The 26593-nt window shown below is 37.8% G+C and overlaps 1 protein-coding gene across 1 annotated transcript in view; it reads left to right on the top strand.

Annotated features, from left to right (window-relative positions):
• Positions 1-26593, top strand: part of LOC150085000 (sodium/potassium/calcium exchanger 4-like) — a 131658-nt gene that overhangs the window by 89262 nt on the left and 15803 nt on the right. Inside the window, exons 5-11 of the mRNA XM_090375703.1 lie at positions 7675-7778; positions 12941-13015; positions 13730-13809; positions 13910-14022; positions 16231-16330; positions 16516-16612; positions 18090-18181. Of these exons, the coding sequence (XP_090231829.1) occupies positions 7675-7778; positions 12941-13015; positions 13730-13809; positions 13910-14022; positions 16231-16330; positions 16516-16612; positions 18090-18181 (661 nt within the window). The remainder of the gene's footprint in view (positions 1-7674; positions 7779-12940; positions 13016-13729; positions 13810-13909; positions 14023-16230; positions 16331-16515; positions 16613-18089; positions 18182-26593) is intronic.

Genomic DNA, 26593 nt, shown 5'->3' with positions numbered 1-26593 from the left:
GGCCATGGAAGTATCTATAAAAAAGAAGGCACGCAGCAGAAACAGAAAGTTTACAAGACAGAGGGTGGAGAGACTCTGTTAGAGATGAATCATTAATTAACCTAACTACCCTCTTTTGAATGGAATCTAGAAGCCTGATAGAAGTTTAGAAGCACAACCCCAGATGTGGTGCCCTCGTGGGTAGCTCTCTCTCTCTCTGCCAAAATAAACAGCTTGAAAGAGAATGCATATTCTCTTTCAAGCTGTTTACAGATATTTCTCTAAAAACAGGTTTATTTCTCTCCAACGATGAAAAATCTATTTTCTCCTCACCAGTTTCAGCGAATCGAAGTGTCATCCCAATCACTTGGACAATCTAGTTACCAGGATGTGGCCTACATACCAATCAACAGTGATGGATAACTGAAGTATTTCCAACATAAGATATTTTTCCCTGCCAGTCGGCACTTTTGAAAGAAATTTATCATGGCCGCTGGCATAGTCGTGCGTAGCTACTTGATAAGTGACATCTCTAGGGAATGATATATGACCCCCAAATTGTCACTAACATCCGGACATGCACTGTGATGTTCAGTAACTATTTGGATCCTTGCCAGTAGGTGGAATATATAAGCGTGAGACACACAGAGTATCTGAAAATTTAGTTAACTGAGTTCAGTTTACCCTGTTTATTGGAACATTAATCTTCATCAGAGTATATCTTCTGGTATATGATGTGATAATGACTCAAATTGTTTCACTGCTCTACATTAAATTGACAGTTACAAAGATCTTTTCCAATAAATTCGCATTTTTCATCACTTGGTACAAAATACATATGCAGGGGGTGGACAAAATAATGGAAACACCTTATACGAAAGTAGTAGTTCAGGCTTAAAATCTCCCATGGCCTACACAATCACCCATCAGACTTAAACGTTATTAAGTCACTATGGGCACATTCGGAGAGGAGAGTGGGAATGAGATACCTGTAATTTCATTACTCAAGAAGCTTGAAACCTTCCTCCATAAGAATGGTCCAATATTCCTGTTAAGGTAGTTCAGATTTATTTGAATCTATTTCACGTAAAATAGAAACTGTTTTAAAAGCAAAGGATGGCCCAACGCCATATTAGTGCATACCTAAAACCACAAACCTGTAACTCTTGCCCTCGTGGGTTTGTTGATACTGTTATAGGGTTTTAGGGGCATCGGCAACTAAAAGTTTCAGTTAACAGAATCGCCGTCCTCCTCCACACTGGGTGGAACCTCAGTTCAAGTCCCGTCGATGACGTGAGGAATTCCTTTTTCATAATGTGGCTGAGCTGGTGGGTCTCAGGCGAGGGTAGCATGGTTTGGTTTTTTCTCCTGGAAACTCTAGTTTTTCATTCAACAAAGCAGAAAATCGATCTCATAACACACGCAATTTACAGACAGTATACACAGAGGAATATGGCCTTAGTTGCCGATGCTCCTAAAACCTATTACAACTACAACAACCCATAACTCTTATCTCAGGTGTTTCCATTATTTTGTCCATTTCCTGTATGTCCAATTACACCCCTTAAAAAATGCATTATAAGTAAGAATCGCAAAAGCCATGAGTCATGGCGTTACTGCCTATAATATCGAACTTTTTTAATATGTAAACGGAATAGACTTGGAAAAATTATAAGTTCTACAATGATCATAAGCCTTCGTTGGTTATCCAATTTTAAATACCACACTTTTATTCCACTCTGTGCAAAAAGATCTGGCTAAGATTACCCTCTGAAAGCGAGGACCTGTCGTAGAATTTTTTTTGAGGGGTGCATTCTCCCAGAAACTATTGTTTACTCTAGAGGAATTGCCAGGTAGCTACAGGAGACACGGACGATTGAAGAGATCACCTGTAGCTTCTAACAGAATGTACAAAACCCAAGACAGCGGTCCGATTCCATGGTGAAAAGGCGGTTGGGGTCATGTGCAAAACAGAAACCTATAACAATGAAACACAACAAAATCATCGTAGCTCTCGAGTATTCAAAATAAATCCAACAATCCATCACTGAAGACTAAGTGCAACTGTAAGGATTCTCAAAGGAGTCAGCAGCAACCCAAGTTGGTTGCTGTAGGATTTTAGGCGCCAGCAACTTAGTCCATGTTGCGCCGTGTATATTGTCTGTAAATTGCGTGTGTTCTGTGGTCGATTTGCTGTTTTCTGAAAAAAAAACTAGGTTTCTGGGAGGAAAAACTACACTACCCTCGCCTGGGAGCGACTAACTTTGCCACCTTGTGAAAAAGACCCAAAAAATTCTTCACATCATTGACGGTGTTCGTCATTTTTAGGATAATGATTCGATTTTCGAATTCAGGTCTTTTAATCCTGTGTGGAGAGGACGGTGACTATACCACCTGAGCTCTCGTAAGTAGCACAGGTGGTAGGATCGCCGTCCTCCTCATACCGGGTGGAAAAGACTTGAGTTCGAGTGTTTGTTTTAGGGTCGGTTCGATTCTTTTAACGGATAAAAAAACTTCCTCTGTTAGATATACAACTCTTGTCTGAGATCGTCTAACATGGCCAAAAAATATGTTTGCACGAGTTGTTCAAAATCGTCAAAAGCCTGTACAAATTTATTTCCGACTGTTTTCTGGATAACTTCGAAACCTGATTTTTGCGCTTTATTTTTAAAGTTGCAATTAAGGAGGTGGAACCGAGCCAACTTTGGGATGTCACACTTTCTGCAGCCTTCACCAATAACTACTATTATTAGACTGTGATTTATCTCCAAAATTTGCTTATGACTAGGAATGGGTGTGTCATCTTTAGGATAATGGTTCGATTTTTTTTTCAAGAAAAACTTCACTGTCTGATTTAAAGCACTACGAATGACATATCGATATTTAACAGAATGGACAATTTTTAAAAGAAAAAAAGTTTATGTTTATACTCTGACATACATCAAGCAAGAATAGTATAAAGATGTAATAACATCTTTATTAGACCACCTTATCTACACTAACTGTATTCAGTTAACTTATACTCAATGTCTTTCAAACTTATTAAGAACCTTTCAGTATCTGAGTATCTTTAAAATTTATTAATACCACATTAATGGACTATATCTTTTATTATTAAAATTTCTAATTTAACTGGCAGACACCAAGAATTTTGAACTATTGGAAACGGATATTGGAAAATTATTTAGCTAGAGATTTTATAAGTTATGACTTAATATTCGTAGAGCTTCTTGTAGGTTCTAATCACGTAGGTTGGCTTTTTTTTTTTTGCTTTTAGCTAAGAAATTTTATTTTTAGAAAGGCTATATAACTAATTGAAAATTCCACGACTATAGCATAATATATATAATGTAAACTTGATAGATTAAAACGTATTACTGCATTTAAGTATCTCTTAATTTAATGTAGTATTCTCCGATTAAATTGAAATTTAAATGGAGAACTGAAGGTGGCGATTCTTCTACGAAATCGAGGCCTTACAAAATGGGCTACTAGTACAATATCTGCAGCTTCTTCTGAAACGGGACATGATACAGCTAAGGAGGATGACCTTGTGTATGTTCGGTGCAAAGAGTGTGAAGAAATTAGGTGCGAACTGAGCTTTCTGATGGCCGTTTCTGAGAGCTTGAAGAATATCCTTGAAGGAATTAAAACGGGGGCCCATCAAGCTCTCAGCTACCCAACTCAACTCCAGCGTTTACACTTGTACGTCACGCAGTACAGCGAAATCCTAAACGTAGAATGCCCTGGTCCCACAGGAGGCAGTTATTATCAATGATTCTATTGTGAGGGAAACAGGAAATATATTGTACAAAGAGTATATCTCTCAGAAGCAAAAGTAGATGACGTTGTACAGCAGGTATCATCTTCAAGGTCAGAAAGGGTAATGTCGTTGAACAGGTCAGCACTAATTAAGAACAGGACATCTGAGAATATATTAAGAATAGGATATCAGAGGATATATTAATAATAGGATATCTGAGAATTTACTCAGCAAAAAGAAGGCAATGTTAGGGAAAAAAGTGGCGCGTTAGGATTAAATTTGAAAATGTCTGCAGTTCTGCCCGAACAAGGTACGAGGGAGTACAAGTTGAGGGCTTTGGCAATCAATTTGGCCCTAGAGAGAGCGTACAAGATTTATGGGGTAGAATTTTTCTCAACGTGGTCTGTTCTTTTTGGCAGGAGAGACTGCCTTTACTGGGATGGAATACACTTAAATGGATTAGGTTCAAGAATATTTGCTGATGCTATCGAGGCAGTGTTGGGTGGTCGGAAAACTGCTAGCTTAAGGGGGATCCAGACTAATAGATTAACTAGAACCGTAGGCAGAGGTGAAAGTGATTATTGTACCTGCCTGTTCCAATATAATCACTATTGGAACAGGCAACGGCCTGGAAAGAGTGATGTCAGGGATTTCAAACCGTGCTGTGGGTCATCATGAAACAAATAAATACAAGGGTTGGGTTAGGATAACTAAGAGTAAGAACAAATCCATGTACACTTATATGTATATTAATGCCAGGAACATAGTAAATAAATTTTGTGAATTTGAAGTGCTAATCAAGTAACCAAATGCAAACACTGTAAGGATACCAGACACGTGGTGTCACTCGGACATATGGGATGCAGAATTTGAATATGGGGTGTATAATGTGTACTGAAAGGAAAAACAGGACAGGAGGGGAGAGAGGTTATGCTCTTAATCGAGAAGCATATTAAATCTAAGGAAGTGTATCGAAGCGACATGAGTGGCTAGTGCAATATTAGGTCACTTTGGTGTGATATAAGCACTAGGAAAACGAAAATGAGAGTAGGGGGTGTGTTAGAAGCCTAATGACTGCGATGGGTATAAAAAACACACAGAGAAATAGCGAGCGTAAGTAAATCAAAATGTCTTACAGAATAATGGGTGATTTTAATTTTCCAGATATTGACTGTAACTTTGAGTTGATCACTCACACACTAGGAAGACTTTTGTGAATTTATTGGATGACTGTTTTCTACAGTCATCCAATTAGAAAGGCAAGAAGAAGAAGCAAATATTCTGATTATCAGCTGCGATTATTCATGCATTAAGAATCTGCAGGCAAAATATCTTCTAGGTGGCAGTGATCACAGTTTGCTGATCTGGGATTTACTTAAAGACATAAATAATGTTAAGGATAAAGGGAAGGGCTTTTGCTTTCATAAGGATGACTACAGCGGTCTCAGCCAGTTTTTAAATTAATATTTTTAAATTAAGACAGTCCAACATCAAATATTTAAATTATTTGATGTGGGACCGTCTGGCATATGGTTCCACATCAAATTCTAAATGGAAGCATTCAGGGAAGTAATTGTAGAAGATACTAGGCTTTTCATACCAATTCAGAAATCTTAGACCTAATTGGATGTCAGATGAAATAGTAAGACTAGTGGCCGAAAAGAAAAATGCATGGGAAGCATATAAATTATTAGGTGATTCAAAAGCCTATGGTATATACAAACTAGTCTGTCATCAAGTCAAAAAGGGGGTTAGTCAAGTTAAAGAAGATTAAGAGAAGTCTCTGACAAATAATGCAAAGAAAAGCAACAAAAACTTCTTTGTTTACATTAACAGTAGAAGCAAGAGGTCGAATCACATTGGTCCACTTTATGTCGATGGTTTAATTGTTGATCCTGCTTAGGTTCCTGAAAAATATATTTTGCATCTACATTCTCAAATGGAAAATTCTTTAGGCAAGGGGATACCAGAAGTTTATTTTAGGAATTTATTAGAAGAAACTTAATTTATTATTAAGTTTATTTTAGAAGTTTATATAAGGGGATGCCAGAAGTGCGAATTTTGTATTAACTAAGAGGAAAGTGGAAGACAAATTGTTGAAGCTAAAAGTAAAAAAAGGCAATAGAGTGGATGGGATCTATCCAGTTCAATTAAAGGAGGAAGCAAATGAAGTAAGCAAACCCTTAGCCATAATTATGAGAGCATCTTTGGATTCAGGGGAGGTCCCTATGGACTGAAGATATGCAAACATATGTCCAGTTCTCAAAGGGGATGGGATATCAAAGGTGACAGAGTAATTGCAAACCTGTTAGCTTAACTTCTTTTCCAAGGAAAATAATGGAGTCACTGATTAAAAATTAATGCAGGACTATCTAGACAGGAATGCATTTATACTGGAATCACACAATGGATTTGTTAAGAGGCAACCTTCCCTGACAAATCTGATTTGGATATTATGATATAGTAACAAAGTAACTGATTGCAAAAATGTATCATATACTTAAATTTCAGGAAAGCTGTTGATGCTTGGACATAAAAGACTGCTGTACAAATTGGAGCAATGTGGCATTAAGGGCAAGTTAGTGCTATGGATAAAGGGATGATTGAGTGGGAGAAGACAGAGATTGGTTATCAATGGGCACTGCTCTTCGTGGACTAATGTTATTAGTAGAATTCCTCAGGGTTCAGTGATGAGCCCATTTTTGTTTTATACTCGTATATTTATTAATGATATTGATGAAGGTATGTGAGACGCTTAATGGCTAAGTTTTCAGATGATGCAAAGGTTGGCAGAGTGGTTAATGACAGTAATCATGGTAAGCTACTGCAACATGATTTAAAAAAACTAGACAGATGGGTTGAGAAATGGCAGTTGACGTTTAACATTGACAAATACAAAGTACTGCATATTGATAGCAGTAGTTCCAGATAAACGTACCAAATAAGTGGACGTAACTCAGGATGCGGAAAATGAAAAAGACCTGGGGGTAATTGTGCAGTCAGACACGATCTCTAATCAGTGCAGACAGGCTGCCAGGTCAGTTCATGGGATTTTGTCAATCATATACAGGAATTTCGCTAACAGAGACAAGGAGATCATTATCCTTGTACAAGGTAACGCTCATGCCCCACCTTGAGTACTGCATAGAGGTCTGGAATCCTCATTTTGGGAAGGATGTAGAACTGCTGGAACGGGTGCAGAGAATGGAAAATTGGTCAAATTTCAATGGAGAAGGGCGAAACTGGTCAAAGGAAAGAAAAAAAAAAGAACTGTCTTACTAAGAAAGGCTTTAGTTCTGCAAACTGCAGTCTTGAAGCAAGGTACCTATGAGATAATCTGACTGAGTGTTTAAGACTTTGAATTGATTGAACAAGCTCAATGCTGATGGCATTCCTCCTCTTGCTCCGACTACACTCTTGAGAGGGCACAAATTGAAATACGGATGCAGGATAGATATGCAGAAGTTTGCCTTCAGCCAGCCAGTAGTTGATTGTTGGAACAAACTCTCATCTGTTGTTTTGGACGTAGGTAGTTTGAATAAATTCAAGGAAGAACTAGAAAAATTAGTGAACCGAATGGACTTATGATGATGTGGGATTTTTTTCTGGTAGATGCTTTGCATCATTTGAAACTGTTAATGTTAATAGAACAGAATAAACATTCATTATTCTACTGTTTGAAAATATAATTAAATAAATGAATTACACTTTGATCTTAGTCCGAGAAGCCATAAATAAATTAATTAATACAAATATAATAAACGGAGTAGATTTATTGACACTTTCTGTATAAATATAATCTACATTAAACGAGTATTTAAATTATTGACGCTATTACAGCTGATAACAGTATTGCCATCTTAGATTCATTGCGAAGTATTTCAGATAGATAATTATTTTCTTGACCACTGAGAATTTCTCTTTCGTTTCAGGTGTGTTGGTAGCCAAGGGAGATGTTGGAACAGGAACGATTGTGGGATCAGCAGTGTTCAACGTATTGTTTGTTATTGGAATTTGTGGTATTTTTTCAGGAAGGGTAAGTTAAGTTTTGGTGGTTTTCTATCTCTAAATGTTTAAAAATTCTGTACAGAAGTAGCGGTCGATAATCATTTACCCTAAGTCTCCTAAGTTAATGTATATTTTAAGTTTTTAGGTCCATCGGTTACTGAAACAACCAGAGCCATGAAAACAACGAGTAGTGGTATGCTAGAGAAGGTCGAAGTCTGATCCATTATAAAATTTATTCATTGGCAAAGGAAAGAAACAAAATAAATCCATAAGGAGATGAAAGCTGTATGTGGGGATGACTGTCCATCATATGAGACTGTGAACATTGGAAAAGACAATTCAGGTGGATTCAATCTGATAGCAGAGCTGATTAATAGATGTATACAGCTAAAGAACACTCCAAATGAATGGAAAATAAGTTATATTTCATCCATATATAAAAAAGGAAATAAGCTGGATCCGGGGAACTATAGAAGCTTAAGTGTTAGTTCCACCATGTCCAGACTATACGAGTTGCTTCAGTTAAAATTATGAGAGGAGGTAAAGGACAAGATAAGTGAAGAACAAAGTGGATTTAGGTCAGATCGCTCTTGTGTGGACAATTTGTTTGTTCTACAACTAGTGAAGAAAATAAAAGCAAAGAATGAAGATAACTTCTTTGTCTTTGTCGATTTCGAAAAGGCTTATGACTCCGTTCCAAGAAAGGAATTATGGAAAGCCCTTCAAAATATATCAGTTGATCCAGAGCTTGTGGAACTGATTATGGAATTGTACGATAACAACGTGGTGGCATATATTAAAGTTGGAAATATTTTATCTAACCCAATCTACCCAACAAAGGGGCTGAGTCAAGGATGTAGCCTATCACCTTTATTGTTTAATATTTTCTTGTAATGTGCTTTACAGGAATGGAAAAGAAGCTGTTATGGAATGGGAGTACCATTTAATGACAGATATCTCTGGAGTCTAAATTTTGCCGTTGATCAGGTTATCATTGCACAAGAATCTTATGATTTAGAATACATGTTGAGAAAATTGCATCTTACATATGATCAATGGGGCTTCAATATCAATTTTACAAAGACAAAATACCTAAGCACAGCGGAACATCCTGATGAACTGGAAGTTACATAGTCTACATATCTAAAACCTGTTGACTTTTTCAAGTATCTTGGATATATCCAAGATATGTGATATATCTTGGATATATCCAAGATGATTAACTAAGGAAGGATTGGGGAAAGAGGAAGTTGACACACGAATTCATCAAAGTTGGAAGATTCTTAGTGTCCTCAACTCTATACGGTCGGACGACAATATCTCCCGTAGGACTAAAAACCATATCGGACAGTCGTTAGTGGAATCAGTACTTTGCTACGGATGTGAGGTGTGGACACTGAAATAGGGTGACAAAAAGAAGCTTAGAGCCCTAGAGGTGGACTACCTAGGTCGAAGTGCTAGGGTTTATAGGCTAGAGAGGATAACGAACGAGGAGATGAGAAGACGTATGCACGCATATGAAGGTATTATAGAACGAATAGAAAATAGGAGATTGAGATGGTTTGGGCATCTGCTGCGCATTAATAAAGAGAGATGGCCTAAAATTATATATGAATGGATACCACAAGGGAAGAGAAGACGAGGACGCCCTAGAAAAACATGGAAGGAAAGTGCACTATCAGCCATGAGAAAGAGAAATTTGAAAGCTAAAGATGCCCACGTCCGGCGACTTTGGAAAATGGGAACGACAAGGCCGTATTAAGTCGAACATAGATAGATAGAGAGACAATTCAGGTGGGGACGAAGCATTGTGTACGATGACCCAAGAGAACGAAGACTCATCTCAGCCACAGATCGTGCCATCGTGATTGAAGTGGGGCTACTAGTCCTTGAGGTCAGCCTGTGACTAAAGTTTTATAGTATATGAAGTGAACATTAGCCATTTATCTGTTTGAATCATAATGCATGAGTTCTCAGATGTCGAAGGTGGCAACTCGATGGGATCCGAGATTGTTGACATCTCCTCAACAACTCCACAACGAAAGATGTTCTGCAAACTGTCAGAGATTTGTGGAGAATGTTAATGATTTCTTTCACCGAACTGTAATGCGATAAATGCAGGGACGTCACTATGACCTAGAAACAAAACAGATGAGCAAACAATGGAAACATTTGTTTTGCTCAACTCCCAAACCAGTTCAATTGTCTGCCAACAACATCATGTTTCAGTCTTCTGAGACTCTAAAGATATCTTTACAGACTGCCTCTCAAAAGGCAACAATATCACTGGGGAGTACTACTGATATCTCCTGGGAAAATTAAGAGAGACTATCAAGTTGAAGAGACGCAGGAAGCTAACCAAAATTGTCTGCCAGCTAACCGACAATGCTCCTGCTCACAAGGCTGCTCTCACAGGATATTTTTCATCAGGTGTGGCTTTGAAAATCTGCAGAACCCACCCTATTCTCCCAACTTCTCATCTTTGGACTTCTTCCTCTTCCCTAAAATTAAGAAGCCATTACGTAGCCGCAGTTTTCACACTGATGAGGAGGTAATTAAGGAAGTGGAATCCAGGTTTTCTGCTCAAAGTGCTATTCAAGAGGTCTGAAACAGATGGGAAAAATGTGTAGCTCTAGGAGGTAGCTACATAGAGAAAGATGAAACTGCCAGGCAAGTTTCAAATCCCAAACTAAAATATTTCTAGATAAGGGTAAATACTTATTGACTGCTCCTTGTAGTTGAAGTTTGACTCTCATGACCACACATTTTCGTAAATTGTCAGGAACTTACCTATTCAACTAGATACATTATAAGAAGGGACCGAAATTAAATTGTGAGAATATTTGGGATCTTAGTTTTTTAAAAGAAATTAGTTGGGAAAGCAAATAGGACAAAGGAGTCTGGTTTAAGAATTAGTTGGACAATACTGTTACACCAGCATTGCGACAATGGTGTTCCTAGTGTCGTGACACATCCCTGCAGTACGGTTTTGAAAATCTCATGAAAGTTTGGGATCACAGTTTGAGTGTGTGAAACTTGAGATTTCTTAATCACCTAACGTTATGCACTGCGTGATCACTGAATTATGAACCACCCCTTATGAAAACTTAATGCGACTGTTGACCATGTGAGGTATGAAAGTGCGGAGTTAGTCGACTTACCTATCATAGATAAGGTGTCAGTGGTTCAGTAGGTAGTAAAATTCCGAGCGTGATGGGTAAAAGGAAGGAGTTATCGGACTTTGATAAAGGACAGATTGTGGTTGCTTGACGAGCTGGTGCCTCAATTTCCCAAACGGCTGAACTAGTGGGGTGTTCGAGAACCGCCGTAGTTAAAGTGTACCAGGACTGGCGTCAAAATGGTCAAACAACGACCCGACTGCAAAACTGCAAAGGTCAGCGAAAGATTGATGTTAGAGGTGAGAGCCGGATCCAACGACTCGTACAGGCTAAGCACTGTTGAAGAGTTGACTACCCAATACAACATAGGCCAACCCGGAACAATATCTGGCATGACCATTCGTCGCACGCTCGCACGTATGGGCTATACCAGCAGATGACCCCAACGGGATCCTCTCCAGACCAAAGGTTCATCGGAGTAAAAGACTCGCCTGGTGCAAAAAAAAAAAGCATGCAAGTTGGATGTTAGAAGACTGGAAGAAGGTGTGCTGGTCGGATGAGTCACGTTATTTATTTCACACCGTGGATGGCCGTGTATAGATTTGGCGACAACATGAGGCTCTTGAGCCATCATGCATGGTATCAAAAGTGCAGGCCGGTGGAGGCGGTTATATGGCGTGGGGCATGTTTTACTGGCAGTAAAACATGCCTGGAACCCTGGTGCACGTGGAACAACATATCAGTAGTCTCCGCTCTCGTCAACTGCTGCTGACTGTGTACATCCCGCTGTGTTACACTTTTTCCCGAATGGCGATGTAGTCTCCCAAAATGACAATGCGCCGAGCCATCGGGCACTTTTTATGCACGAATGGTTTGAGGAACACAGTTCTGATTTCCAGCATATCGATTGGCCTCCGAACTCCACCGATATCAATCCCATAGAGCACTTGTGGGACACTATATCAGGCGTCTGGATACACCAATCACCTCCATACCTGCATTGCTGACCGCATTACACACAGCTTGGTTGGCCATACCTCCCGAACGCTTCCAACATCTTGTTGAATCAATGCCACTCCGGATAGCTGCTGTACTGAGGGCAAAAGGAGGATCTACGAAGTATTAGGTAGATGGTCATAATTCAATGACGACTCAGTGTATGTCTCGACCGTTCACACACTTATTAGAGAAGTTTTCGGAAGGGGGATGCAAAAAAATATTCTTCTCTTGTTTATTATTATTAATTTCCCGGATATTAAGAATCTTCAAGTAAGGGAATCATCGGTGGGCACTACTCATACTTCGGCATGTAGAGAAGTTCAGTTTTCTTCAAAGGGACTTACAATGTTTCGTATCTGCAGATCTCGGGCACTAGAAACAAACGCAGAAAAATCATAGGTATACCAGAGTTTGTTTTTTAGTTGCTTGTTTTGGTGGATGAAAACCCCAAGTTTCAGGGTTTTTCGTCCATCAAAAGTAGTCATACAACCCTCTTCTGAGACAGACTAACTTCCAAAGCTGGATTATAACAATAATCCTGTCTACTTTATGTGGCAAAATTTATTTGATCCACTAATTCGTGATTTTTACTTCTTATCCGTAGGTTGCCTATCTATTTCTCTTTTGTATCCACTAGTTCTGAATGACCTCATGAAATAAAATGGCACAGATTTTTTTCCGCCCTTTGCCCTTCACTCCATTTCCAAGTATATTATGATTAGATACGGTAATTCTATTACCAGCCAAGTTAGGACTAAAATTTCCTTTGTTTCCACGTATTGCAGAATGTGGCCATAGTTATTCCATCACGCAATGTGGATCAGATGGCGTGCTAAAGTCAATGACTTCATTTACCTATAAATGCTCACAGCCAGTATTCAAGATTGTTAGATATAACGAATTCCAGCGTAGAACTGAATCAAACACGCAATATACCAATATAAAAATTACACGGAACTTAAAACGGTCCAATCAAATTCTTAAACAGAACACGTCCAATAAGTTAGAATATAATTATGAATTAAATATTAACTATCTGTTTGCTAAGGAATCTTTTTTTTTTCTTGTGCAGGTTGTGCATCTATCATGGTGGCCATTATTTCGGGACTCTATGTTCTACTCCATGACTGTCATCATTCTTATAGTTGTAAGTACCAATTTAAACATCCTTGGAATACTGAATATCGCTAATATTTATATATAAACTAAATTAGCATAATATTAAACTGCATTTATATTTTACGTAATCAACCAGGGACTTCATAAAATGCGAATCCCTTGAGATAAATCTTCCTAGGCCTTAACCTCTGCCTCTTCTACTTCATTTATACTGTATTTCATAAACTCACTGGAAACGTCAAATATGCAGCCTGCATTTCAATGAAGGTGGTGCTAGAGTAGCTATAATTTACATCTTATGGCTTTTGTGCAAGGCCGTTTATCTTTCCAAAATAGCACTGCCAACAGTTTCGTGCTGCTCTGGCAGATTTATGATTTATTTACATTTTTTCTGGTAAAATATATTTAGGAATACTTGTAACCTCAGATAGGACTTTAACACCAAGGGGGATTTTAATATTTAACCAACAGCATCAATGTCGGGTAGTTTGGGATTATTTATAAATGGAGAAGCCAAAAGGGATGAAACGTAAATATTATCTATCCATCTTTACTCACAGCAGTGGTACGTTATTACTGGAAGAATATTTCTTCAATAAACTTCCTGTGGAACCTTGTATCTTAATCTTAAAGGGTAAATAATGTGATTCGTGGGGCATTTATAAAACTGGTAGTGCTGAAAAATATAGTGCATATATGCAAATTAATTTTCTTAGTTATATATTGATATTCGTTGTTGCAGATTATCTATGACAGCGAGGTCACGTGGTATGAGGCTCTCATCATGATGATTGTGTACAGTATGTATATCGTTTTGATGAAGTAAGTATCGCCATGGGTTTATAAAACAATTGGACATTGCTTTTTGTTTTCTATAATCTACTGTGAAGATTCTACCTCCTACAGATTTCATATTTTCCAGATTCAACCGCGAAGTCCACATGTTCATGAGTCGTTTATTTCGAATAGAAGAGGAACCTCCAGCAGGACTGGGTATATTAAATCAAGGAGATAAAAAATGTTACAGCTCTTATGGTAGGTTGCATCATATTAACCTGTTCTGGAATTATGTTATAAATTTATAGTTATAACATACGATTATTCTTGTGTTTATTTAATATTTGTTTCATTTATTATAAATTATTTTAAATAAAATTACTATTATTTTGGGTAATATACTTGTTTTTGTTTTTAAGTTATGTATTCTTAAAAATAAACGGTTTTTTTCCACCACACCAGCCAGAAAAGACCTGATTTCGAACCTCGCAAATGACGCAATGATTTATATGGGTCTTTTTCACAAAGTGGCTGAGTTAGTCGGTCTCAGGCGAGGGTAGTATGGTCCCTCCCCCCGGGAAGTAGGGGTTTTCGTACATCAAACAGCAAATCGACCACAGACCACACGCAATTTAGAGACATATTATGTAAGGCGCAATATTGCCTAAGTTGCTGATACGCCTAAAACTCTACAACAATCAACCAACCTATACTAGTCTCTCATGTAAATAGATACGAGTAAAGAATATTTTTTTATCTCTCTATCTATGTCTTTCGATCTGTTATTCCGAGAAACTTTAGAACAATCTGTCTGATAGATTTTGAACGTGAAAAAAAATTTTGTATGGAGGTGACAACGTACTGAATTTTCAAAATTGTTTATATGATGAACACTATTTAGCTAAATATAACACTTATGTGTAAGCCAACACAGTAATACAAAGTTCAAAATAGGTCACATTCTTGATGAATGCGATAGTAGCTCAAAAAAAAAAAGATAGGGGGGATTCTATTCGACAATTTCCTTTAAACAGAATAAAGAAAGATCTTTTTCAGCATCAGTGGCAAGCAGCGATATCACCATTTCCGGGAGAAAGATTCAACAAAGATAAAAGAAATCCATATCATGCGTCAAGTTGGAAGAAGGTTAGACTGTAGAAATGCTGTCAAGGCAGGTTTTTCTGCCGGTGAGGAAAAATTTCATATTTATATAACTAAAAGCAGAGAAGAATGCAAAATGGAGCCCGTGTTTAAATTTAATATAAACTGCAGGGCAAGGGGTAAATCAAGATACATTTTAGTGAATAAGTTCTGAAAAATAAGCTTAAAATTCCATTTGAATACCCAATTAGAGAGAAAGATGAAAGTACTGAGTCTTGTATTCTCCGTACCAGTATAATGATCTAGCCACTTTTTAGTCGTTTAGTGAGATCTAGGTTCGAGCCCTGTCGATAACGGAGGAATTTCTAAAGGTTCCTTCAATCAGGACAAACTGTAGCCCCGACTAATAGAGGAGGGAGTATGGTTTTTCATCCAGCAATCATATATAAAGAATATATGTGATTGAAAGACAATAAGATTGCAGATAACCAGGTTTTGATTGCTAATAATGAGGAAGAATTACAGAGCTCTTTGGATATCTTGAACAGCAAAGTAAAGGAGTACAATATGAAGATTAATAGCAATAAAACCAAGATAATATTAATTTCAACGTGGCCAGGAAGAAGAAGAATCAATATAACATTAGAAAAATAAGATTCGAACAGGTGGAAAAATACAGATACTTGGGAAGCATAATGACAGAAAATAGGAAAAGTCTGGAGGAAATAACAAGAATCGCGATGGGCAAAGAAGCATTTAGTAATAGAAAAGACCTATTGAGAAGAAATTTCAAGAAGGAAATAAGGAAGCAAATGGGGAAAACTTTAATCTGGACTGTTGTACTATATGGCTCAGCGACATAGACACTGGGAAGAGAGATCAGACGGCTAGAAGCTTTCGAGATGTGAGTGTGGAGGATAATGAAAAGTGTGAAATGGGTAGACAAGAGTGAATAATGAGGAAGTTTTGAGGAAAGTAGGAGAAAAGAGAATGTAAGTAAAGAACTAAGAAGACAAAAGAACTTTATAGGACATGTTTTGAGAAGAGAAAGCATGCTGAGGAAAGTGATGGAGGGGAAGACGTGTGGGAAGAGAGCTGTTGGGAGAAGGAGAATTGCGATGATATATTGGATGGGAAGAGGAAATTATGAAAGAATTAAGAGGAAAGCACAAGATAGAGAAGAATGGCGTCAATGGGACCCTAAACCTACCTGTGGGTGGAGAACTTGAAGAAGAAGAATATATGATTGCGGGATGAAAATATATATCCATATCAGTTAATCAAATTAGCCAAATCATTTTAAGTGGTGATTAATTTTTAAAATAATTAAAATAGCGAAAATATTATGTCTATTTTCTCTCTTAGTTCCCTTTAACAACGAGATTGATGAATTAGCTGAGATGCCAGTCACAGCACGCTATCATACCTTGCCACCAGATGAAAGTATACGTGATCACAAACACCGGTAATAATAATTTTACAATAAAAAAACCTTTATAAATTTAAAATTTTATTTCATTTACTCAATTAAGCTTAATATTAAATCATCAATCACGAGTACGAAGTAAATTTATTGAAATTATAAATTTGATTAAAGTTATACAATTTATATTATAAATCATGTTATATGGATATAATATTTCATTGTAGAATATCCCTCTTTGAGGCTGCCTTAATGATGATGATGACGCGTAACTTCCGCCCTAAAACTCGCTTCCGGTCAGCTTGTAAAAGACTGATATTAGAGGTACGTACAAATTAGATATTGAATTGTATAAATAGTACTTAAAATAGATTCAGATCTTCCGAAAAATTCATTTCATAAGTTTATGCCTTAATGTGCAACTGTTACAGTTGCTATATGTGCGTTCCACGAAGAAAATAATCGATTATCGATCAGAAAATCAATTGTGCAGGCTCAGGAAGACTATTTGTTGCATTACATGAATCTGTGAGATTGATGCAAACAGAAATAAAACGGGTGGACGGATAAAAGTTGAATTTACCAACTGATTCGGGGGTTAGAAGGATGCAGATTATAAACTCACCTGTTTATGGGAAGGTAATTGAGTTTGAAACAAGGAAAAGCACAAAATATCCGCAGTCTACTTGCTTCTGCTATCTATCAATAAGAAAACGAGCGTTATCCGCATAATTGTTAATGCAAGAGAAAGCTCTTTCAACCACTCTAAGTAATGGGCGTTTCATTATTCAAATGAAGCTGGGACGTGCTGAACATTCTTTGATCGAAATTAAAAGAAGAAAGTTCTTCACTGAAGAAAGAGCATTTTTAACGAGTAAATGTAAAGTTTGCAGAAATTCATGAAACAGAAACGCGTTCAACTAATTAAAAAACAAGTTCTCTCTCTCTCTCCTCTTTTCTACTCAACCCTCTCTGTGCCGCTCTTTTTCTTCTTTCTCGCCTTTCTTTTTCTTTCTATTTTCCACTCTTTATATTCTTTTTCCTCTTTATTCTTCTTTATATTTTCTCCCTCGTTGTTCCTTTCTCTTTTTTTTCATATTCTTCCCTTTCCTTTTTTTATTTACTCTTCTCTCTCTCTCTCTCTCCTCTTTTATCCTCTGATTCTCTCTCTCTACTCTTTCTTCTTTCCCTCGCTCCTCCATCTTAGTACAAGTATTAGTATCAATAGTGGCAAATGATGCAAGAAAGCAAGCTTCCACAGCATCATCAAAAAAAAATTTCATCACTTATCTATCCCCTCTAATAGCTTCTCTAGTTCTTCCTTATTTCTAATTTCCTCTTCTATCCCTCCCTCTCTCTTTCTCTCTCTCTCTCTCTCTCTCTCTCTCTCTCTCTCTCTCTCTCTCTCTCTCTCCTTTGTTGCTCCGATCTCCCCTTTGCCCTTCTCCTTTTCTTTTTCGATTTCCCCATTTGCCTTTCTCCTTTGTGATCTCTCTCCTTTGCCCTTTTCCTTTACTGCACCGTTCTCCTCTTTTGCCTTTCCCCTTTCCTCTTTTGTCTCTCTCTCTCTCTCCCTCTCTCTCTCTCGCAGCTCTACTAGAATCTGCACGTTCTACCTGAATGCTGATTAGCAGCTAATTTACTCCCCAACCTAAACTAAACTTCTAGGACATGCATGATAAATATTATGTTTTCCGCATGTCACTAATTATTATGCAAATGTTTCTTGCATCATATTTTAAGAAAATACCGTTGCACTGTTTACTACTAATAGAGCCTTTTGTTTTTCCATTCTCCATAGCAACAGCGACTGAGGAACGCTCCCCAGAATTTACAAACACAGATCTCCTTGGATACCTCAGAAGGGCCAAGATGGAGAAGCAAGAGTATTAGGTAGGTTATGATATGTTACTATTTTTAGACACTAATCACGTCAACCAGTTGATTTGTGCAGGTAGCAGCGCACACAGTTGCTCTAACCTTGCAGTCGCAGGTAACGCAGCGATATGTAATCACATAAACCCGGGATCTCCTAGCCCGTAAAGGAGACCTAAAATCTCCGAATGTCGACCAGGCTGCACTTTTATTTTCGCTTTTCAAGCACAACTTTATTTTATTTTTGTTTGTGACTTTCCGAGTACCTCAGGATCACAACTGATGAACTCCAAATTTAGTGAATGTCTGGAAAATTATCGGAGAACACAAGAAGATGCATCAAGATTATATAAAATAACCCTGCAGCCAATACGCCAAACAAACAATCAAAATTTAAAATTTTCTTTAGAGAACTCAAGTTCAACTCAAAGTCGCTTTTTCTGAAAATAAATAATCCTTCCTCTGTTGGCTTGAAACATTGTATATGCATTAGCGCGGATTAGTTCAATCCCACGCGTCACAAGTCTAAATCCCTATTATTTTGTTATAACATATCTGATTTCATATATATATATATACACTATATTATCATAAGTTAACAGGATGCTTGTACGTTTCTCGGGAAAGGTAAAGCCTATTATCTTAAGTTAACAGGATGTCTTCACCTTACCCGACTGTCCGTCTTCAAGTAATAACTAGACTCCTAACAGATGAATTTTAGAAAATTTTATATTTGGCTCTTTTGGAAAACTTTCTCTAGCCGTCCCAAATTTCATTCTAATCAGGCTAATAGAAACCACGATTTATAATTCCTTTGTCCGTCCGTAAGAATCTAAAAACTCGACTACCATTGGATGGATTTTCATCAAATTTTATATTTGGCTGGTAGGGAAAGATTTACTGAACCACTCCAAATTTTATTACAGTCAAACCAATAGAAATCCAACAATTATTTTTTTTTTTTCATACACATCATATAGGTGATCCCTAAACAGTGGGTATGTGCACAGCTAGCACAGCACATTGTTACATGTGATGAGCATGGGAAATAAAATTAATGGTGCATATGGGTGAGAGTCCATCCTCCAGATAGCGCGTCTACTGGCCTGGTATGGTGGTTGGACGAATTGAGTTTTCTTTTTTATCTCACGGCAGAGTACATCTGAACGCTGAAGACCAGTGGCGTTGCTACCATGTAGGCAGGCAAGGCAATTGCCTCCGGGCCCGGAGGCAATTGCCTTTGACTGACTTCTCTTTTTGCAATTTTCATTTCTGGGCCCGAAAAAGGGTAGCTAACGCTACTGCTGAAGACTGTTCCTCCTCGGTGACCACCAGATTCCCTGACCTGAACCCCAAATGAGCGAAGGTCCGTCGGATGAAGTCAAATATCGAAAACTGACTGAGCGCTACACACAAATTGCAATATAGAGGACTAGCCACAAAACTGTTATTTTGACCCAGGCGCTGGAATACCTCGTGTCGACACTACTAGAGAGAGTTCAGAGAATATCGACCAGAATGGTGAGGGATGCTAATCGATGTTCACACGACGAAAAGCAGCTTAGAGGGTGTGGTCTGCAAATCTTGGCCGGCAGACACCTTGATGAAAGAGAAGGGACCTGAATGAGGTATAAAACGCTCTGAAAGTATCAGTAAAATTAACGAGGACAACACAGCACAGAGACATCTTAAATAATGCATCTTTGTTTTATTACCCGGAATTATTTTGTATACGAAGAAAATAATGCATAATACAACTGTAATAAGCAGAAAAAACATTTATTAATCAAACTTAGGCCAACTACATGCTCGAAAGTTGAATAGAGCCAAAGCCACATATAGCGCTCATGACTGCGTTGGAAAAATACAAAAAGAAGAAGTTGAAAAAGAAGTTGTTGCTGTAATAGTGTTTAGGAACATCAACGACTAAGACCTACCAACTGTGCTACCCACAAGGGCACCTAGAAGACCTGTCTGCCATCATTGCACTGAATAGTCTGAGAGAAAACTGGATATTCAATTGCAAAATAGCAGCCGGCAATCCATAACATGGGATCTTGTTTAGAAGACCATGCCAAACACGATCTAAAGCCTTAAAAAGGCTTTTATAAAATGGCTGACCTGCGCTCCTTTTGCCTCATGACTGTGGAAACGATGCTATACTCTGGTAAAATCTCTTGATATCGTTTCAAAATGCACAGTGAATACTTTCGAACATGTGTAACAAATTTTCCCTGGAGGCAAGCAATTCTATTAAAGCAAATTCAGCCTTGCAATAATGCATGCACACACACACACACACACACACAGCAACCGACGCAAAACCGTGCACACAGTTATTATGCCATGCCTTCTTGGCAATGCAAAATGTAGAATCTCATAACCAAGCCCAGGGATAAAATCCAGAACTTTCCGGTATCCACAAGTAGACCGTAATCATCTAAAGACATCCTTCGTTACTATAGCAACCGCTTCCTCGGCGTATTTCTAAGTATCTGATTCTACCTTTAAGGTATATTTTCCGGACCCAGCCAAATAATTTCAAAGCAATCATTGTGAGACCCAGAAATATACTGTTTTCGCTAATGAAGATGCACTCGCTGGTTGCATTCTTCCACTTAAACTCAACGTCCACCAAAATACACTTCTTGCACAACGTTATCGCTGATTATTACAACTTAATAAAATACTGTTGTAGCTTTTTTTAAATGGTTTATTTTAAAATAAATACCATGAGTTTATTAGTTATTTCTTCATGTTGTCTAACTGTACTTCGCGCCTGTCTTTTCTGAAGAAACACCCTTTGTGGTGACGAGACGCTGAGCCATATGTAATTGGTGATTTTGAAATTTTGGATGACTGTTTATTAGAAAATATTGCTAGCCTAAAAGCAAGAAAGTCTCCTGAGTTTAATGGCGTATACGAGGGAGGCAGCCAGAGAATGCATTGAACCATTGAGCTTAACTATGAGGGCATCCTTTGACTGGAAGAGATTCTTTTGTATTTGGGTGACAACGTATCGCCAATACATAAAGGTAGTTCTAAGAGTTAAGTCGGTAACTACAGACCGGTTCGTCTGACTTCAGTAGTATGGAAAATCTTCAAGGCAATGATTAAGAAAGACGAGGAGTCTGGAGACGAGGTACCTGCGAGGTGATCTTATTGAGGTGTATAAGGCTTAAACAGGCTTCTTCAAGAAAGTTCAGAAAATTGGCAGCTATGTTTTAATGCAGCCTCAATAAATTATACATTTGGTGGGATTGAATTAAAAACCAGAAGAGGTAGAAAGAGATCTGGGAGTTACGATACAGGCAGATGTGAAGTTTTCTGAGTAGTGTAAACAGGCGACTAGGAAAGCCCGTGGGGTCCTATCGATGATTTATCGAACATTGTCCAATAGAGATAGAATGGTCATAATCCAACTGTATAAGGCAATTGCAAGACTGCATTTGGAACACTGTGTCCAAGTATGGAGACTCATCTGGAAAAAAGACATTGAACTTCTTGAAATGGTCCAAAGGCAGGCAACTCGCATGGTGAGATCGGCAAAAGGGCGACCGTAGGGGAAAAGACTCCAATTATATGGACTACTGAGTTTGGCAACTAGGCACCTTCGAGAGGACCTGATTGACGTTTATAAGGCTCTGAGGGAGATTAGTAAAATGAATGAAGGCTGAATTTTCACTGTTATAAAGAATTCCAGAACTAGGCCTCATAAATTCGAATTACAGTGGAAGAGTTTTAGACTAGATTGTAGAAAGCTTTATATTTGCCAGCGAGTTGTTGATTATTGGAACGGGTTTCCTCCGCAGGTAGGTGAGGCTGACAATTTGAAGGAATTCAAGAGTCAACTGGTTAGTTACGTATATGAGAAGGGAAGTGCATAATTTGTGTTTTCTTATCTACTTTTTTTTTTTATACGACGCAAAAAAAACGTCATAAACCTGTTTGATAATAAAGCAAACTTTAGTAAAGCGTACCCTGGTGTAGAAATCGTTCACGAAAGGATTATAAAAAAATCCCATTTTTTTTTCTGGTTAAAATGTTTTAATGAACTAAGGAGATATTAAATGAAATATTTTATATTTTGCAAAGTTGAACGAATTGTAGTGCCCCTTTAATCCAAAATTAAACTTATTTTAACAGTTCGATAATCTGATTTTTTTTTTTTTTTTTTTTTGTATATATTTGAAAAATTTCTACATACTTCAGAATACCGGTTTTCAGCATGTGTTTCCCAACTGGTCTGAGGGATCCGCATATATTCCATAAATTTGTATTATTAATTTTTTATTTAATTTTACATACACATTTATTACTGTATTTTAAAAATATTGGAATTCTAATATTTTTAAAAACCCAGGAAACCTGCTGGGTTTGAATTCCTCATGAAGACCAAAATTTTTAAGGACTTTACACCGTGGCCCAGTTATTCGGTCTCAGACAAAGGTCACAATTTCTTTTCATAAAAATGTGATTGTTTTAGAGAAACAGTCGAATAGACCATAAAATGCAGGAGCTATTCAGACACAATATATCAATTCCTCCCATGCTTCAGAAAAAAAAAAGAGATTTAATTTTACTTAATGCCTGTAACGTCTTTGAATCAAACTATGATTAATTTAGGGTATATCACACATTTGTAAATCTTTCAAAAGGAGGATGCAGCCACTGAATGATTTTAGGTTGATTTTTTTCTGCATAAACTCCAACGGATCAATGTGGCCTTAGTCGCTGATGCTCCTAAAATCCCACTACAATAACAATAATGAGTTTTTCATTCTCTTGTGTCCATTCGACTTCACATTTTCAACGTTTGAGGATATCCGTAGTTAGTAATCATTGAATAATAATAAAATCTACTAATAGAAGAATCCTCTGAGGAATACAATGTCTAAAGGAGTATACAACGTATCACAGCGATAAATAATATAGGGCACGCACATTTACTGTAGTGTAGTATTCCCAGTTGATTAAATTCAAATGGGAATCGTAAATTGAACCCAACTCCTTTTCATTAAATTTAACTGGGATTCTTAATTAAGTGCTATTAAGTTTCTGCCCAAAGGGTCATTCGTCTTAGAATTCCCAAAACAATTCCATAATTGGTTCAAACTCCAAATGTCTAGACTCACATATTCGGATATTGTAACCTTTTGTGAATTAATGGCGGTTTAAATATCTGTCCCATGTGCTTTGTCCCCTTTGCAACCTATTGAAATTGTAAACAGAAAGAAATAATCAAATATAGCAGAGCAGGCGAGGATCGAATTGAATGTTTTTTCAACATTCACTTCTATAATGGAGCTAATTTAATGAATGTATAATGAAATTTGTGTATAAAGATTATTCGTTTTTTTATTTTGTTTTATAAATCTTTTCATAGAAAGGCATTGTCACACTTGTGAGTTGTGCGTAAACTGTCACATCCACGAAGGCAGATTGTAATAGATAAAACTGATGGGAAAATTAAAATATCACATTCAATGGATTATTTTGTTGCAGAAGAATCATGAACTGGTATCTCCTATAATCAGTATCTAATATGTAGGAATGGACTGGTCTGTAATTTGGTGAAAGCTCAAAGTCGGGAATGGCTGATATAAGATTACAGTTCGCACACGCAGAGATCAAATTTTAAGTGTCTCTAGGAAGAATGGGTCAGCATTGAGATCTTTTCAACTTCGAATGTGGAATGACTGTGAGGGAAAAACTTGCAAGTATGGCATTAAGGGCAAAATGCTGCTATGGATAAAGGGATGGTTGAGTGGAAGAAGACAGAGGGTGGTAATCAGTGGACACTGCTCTTCGTGGACTAATGTTATTAGTGGAGTCCCCCAGGGTTCAGCGTTGGGTCCATTGTTGATTTCTGTATTGATATCGATATTGATGAAGGTATATCAAGCTTAATGTCTAAGTTTATAGACGATACGAAGGTTGGCAGGGTTGTTAACGACAGTAAAGACAGTATGCTACTGCAGCAGGATCTAGAAAAGTTAGGCAGACGGGCTGAGAAGTGGCAACTAAAGTTTAACATTGACAAATGCAAAGTAGTGCATATGGGTAGCAGTAATCCAAGAGAAATGTATAAACTATGTGGTGGTGCTACACTTAGGGTGGTAGAAAATGAAAAAAGATCTGGAAGTAATTGTGCAATCAGATATGAAGTTCTCTGAGTAGTGCAGACGGGCTGCCAGAGCAGGTCATGGAGTCTTGTCAATGATATATAGGAAATTTGCTACAGACAAGGAGGTGATTATCCCCTTGTATAAGGCAATGGTGAGGCCACACATTGAGTACTGTATACAAGTCTGGAGGCCTCATTTTAGGAAGGATGTAGAGCTGCTGGAACGAGTACAGAGAAGGGCAACAAGATTAGTGAATGGAACAAAGGGTTACTCTTACGAAGAAAGGCTTACGATTTGCAAATTACTGTGCCTGGTGACTAGGCATCTGTGAGTTGATCTGATTGTGGTGTATAAGATTTGAGCAAGCTCATTGCTGATGGGATTCTTCCTCTTGCCCAGATTAATCGCCTGAGGGAATATAAATTGAAATTGAGGAAAGACAGTTGTAGAATAGATGTGCGGAAATTTGCCTTTAGCCAGCGTGTGGTTAATTGCTGGAACAAACTTACATCTGTAGTTGTAGAAGTTGACAGCTTAAATAAATTCAAGGCAGAACTAGACAAACATTTGGAGCGAACGGATGGGTGAAATAAGGGTTTTTTTTTTTTTTTTTTTGGTTGATGATGTATTAGCTTGCTTTCTTGCATCATATGCCTCTACTAATGCTAATTCTAAAGTGCCCGTAACTTGAAAATAGCCAAAGTTGTTCAGTGCTCCTGTTCTGTGGCGTCACGAGTCTACCGTGACTAATTCAACAGCAGTCGAACAACCAACTAAAGGTCACATGAGACAACTATGCGGGGTTAACGCTCGTGAGCATCGTCTCGTCTTGTAACACAGCAGTTATGCAGCACAATGGCCCAAATAACCATCCAGTACAACGTAGAAAAGGCAAGACAAATATCCACATGGACTATGAGTCGGGCATTAGCTTGTACAGGCTAAATCCCAGAAAACGTAGTTTTGAACACGACGGCCGTAACTGGTACCCGTGCTCACTGCGAGACGCAAGAAACTGCAATTTGCATGGGCGCGTTAGCACCAACACTAGACCACTGACTTATGGAACTCTGTCGACTGGTCTGATGAATCCAGTTTTCATACTGATGGGTATATCCGCATTTGGAGAAAGCGGATATACCCAGCGCATCTAGGTGCCATAAGGCAATGGCACCTAGATGCGCTGTCGGTGTTCGGAAGGCTGGAAGCGGTGGTGTTATGGTTTGGGAAACTGTTTTTTTGACGTTCTCTGGGATCTCTGATAACCATTAATCAACATCTCAGTGGGAACACCTGCCTTTTTATCTCTTCATGATAACCGTGTATCCAGAGACAATGTAACGTGCCATGGCTACGCTGGTTGCTAACTGGTTTCGGGAACATGACAATGAATTCCCGTGGCTGCCCAACTCATCCAATCTCAACCTAATTGAGCACATTTGAGACCTACTGGAAAAGGACATTCGATGCTACAACCCTCCCTCTGACAATGTACGGGCATTACAGGACACATTATTCAACGGATGAGTAACAATACCACAGAACACCCAACAACACTTTGTGCAGTCCATTCCAAGATGGGTACGGACTGTATTACGGGCAAAGAGTAGCAGAACGAAGTATCAGACAGGTGTTCTTACTAATGAAAATCAAACTAAGTATGACAGACTATAAATTTTGTGACTTTGCATGAGACTGAGTCATTGCTGAGATTTATGTAAATCTCTTCAAAAACTAATCACTTGATGACCGCGAATTCAATTCCGAAATTAAAACTTATTTTAATATTTTCTTTTAAATATGAATATATATTGAATTTCATTTCGAAAATGGTATCTGTGTGCCATATTATTAATTTTAAAATACTGTAAGTAAACTAAAATAAACTCTGAAAGTGTTAAAATTGTATTTTAATGTTTTAATAATTATTTTAACCAATTTACCTTATAAAGCCATCCCCCAGTCTAAAATAAAATATCGTTTTAATTTATTTATGTAAAGACCATTCATTAAAACGAGAATCTGGCAATATGCCATGGGGACTCACATCGTTAAGACATATCTAGTTGAGTTATAAATTCCAACATATTAGAGAAAGTTTGAAGGGACCTAATATTCTCTATTTGGTTCTCACCAAGGATCCAAACTGCATCCAAAATTTGATCCTGCACGAACCAATAGCGGGTAGTAAACACAATATCATAAAATGGACAATGACTAAGGACATGTCTGTGGTCAAGAGAAAAAAGAGAAGGCTTCAATTTCAAGAGATGAGGCTGTAATGGATTGGGGTATCTTTTGG

The sequence above is a fragment of the Mastigoproctus giganteus genome, chromosome 6, assembly GCF_048544385.1.
Source record: "Mastigoproctus giganteus isolate SK-2022 chromosome 6, ASM4854438v1, whole genome shotgun sequence".
Lineage (NCBI taxonomy): Eukaryota > Metazoa > Arthropoda > Arachnida > Uropygi > Thelyphonidae > Mastigoproctus > Mastigoproctus giganteus.
This window is presented reverse-complemented; position numbering and strand designations above follow the sequence as displayed.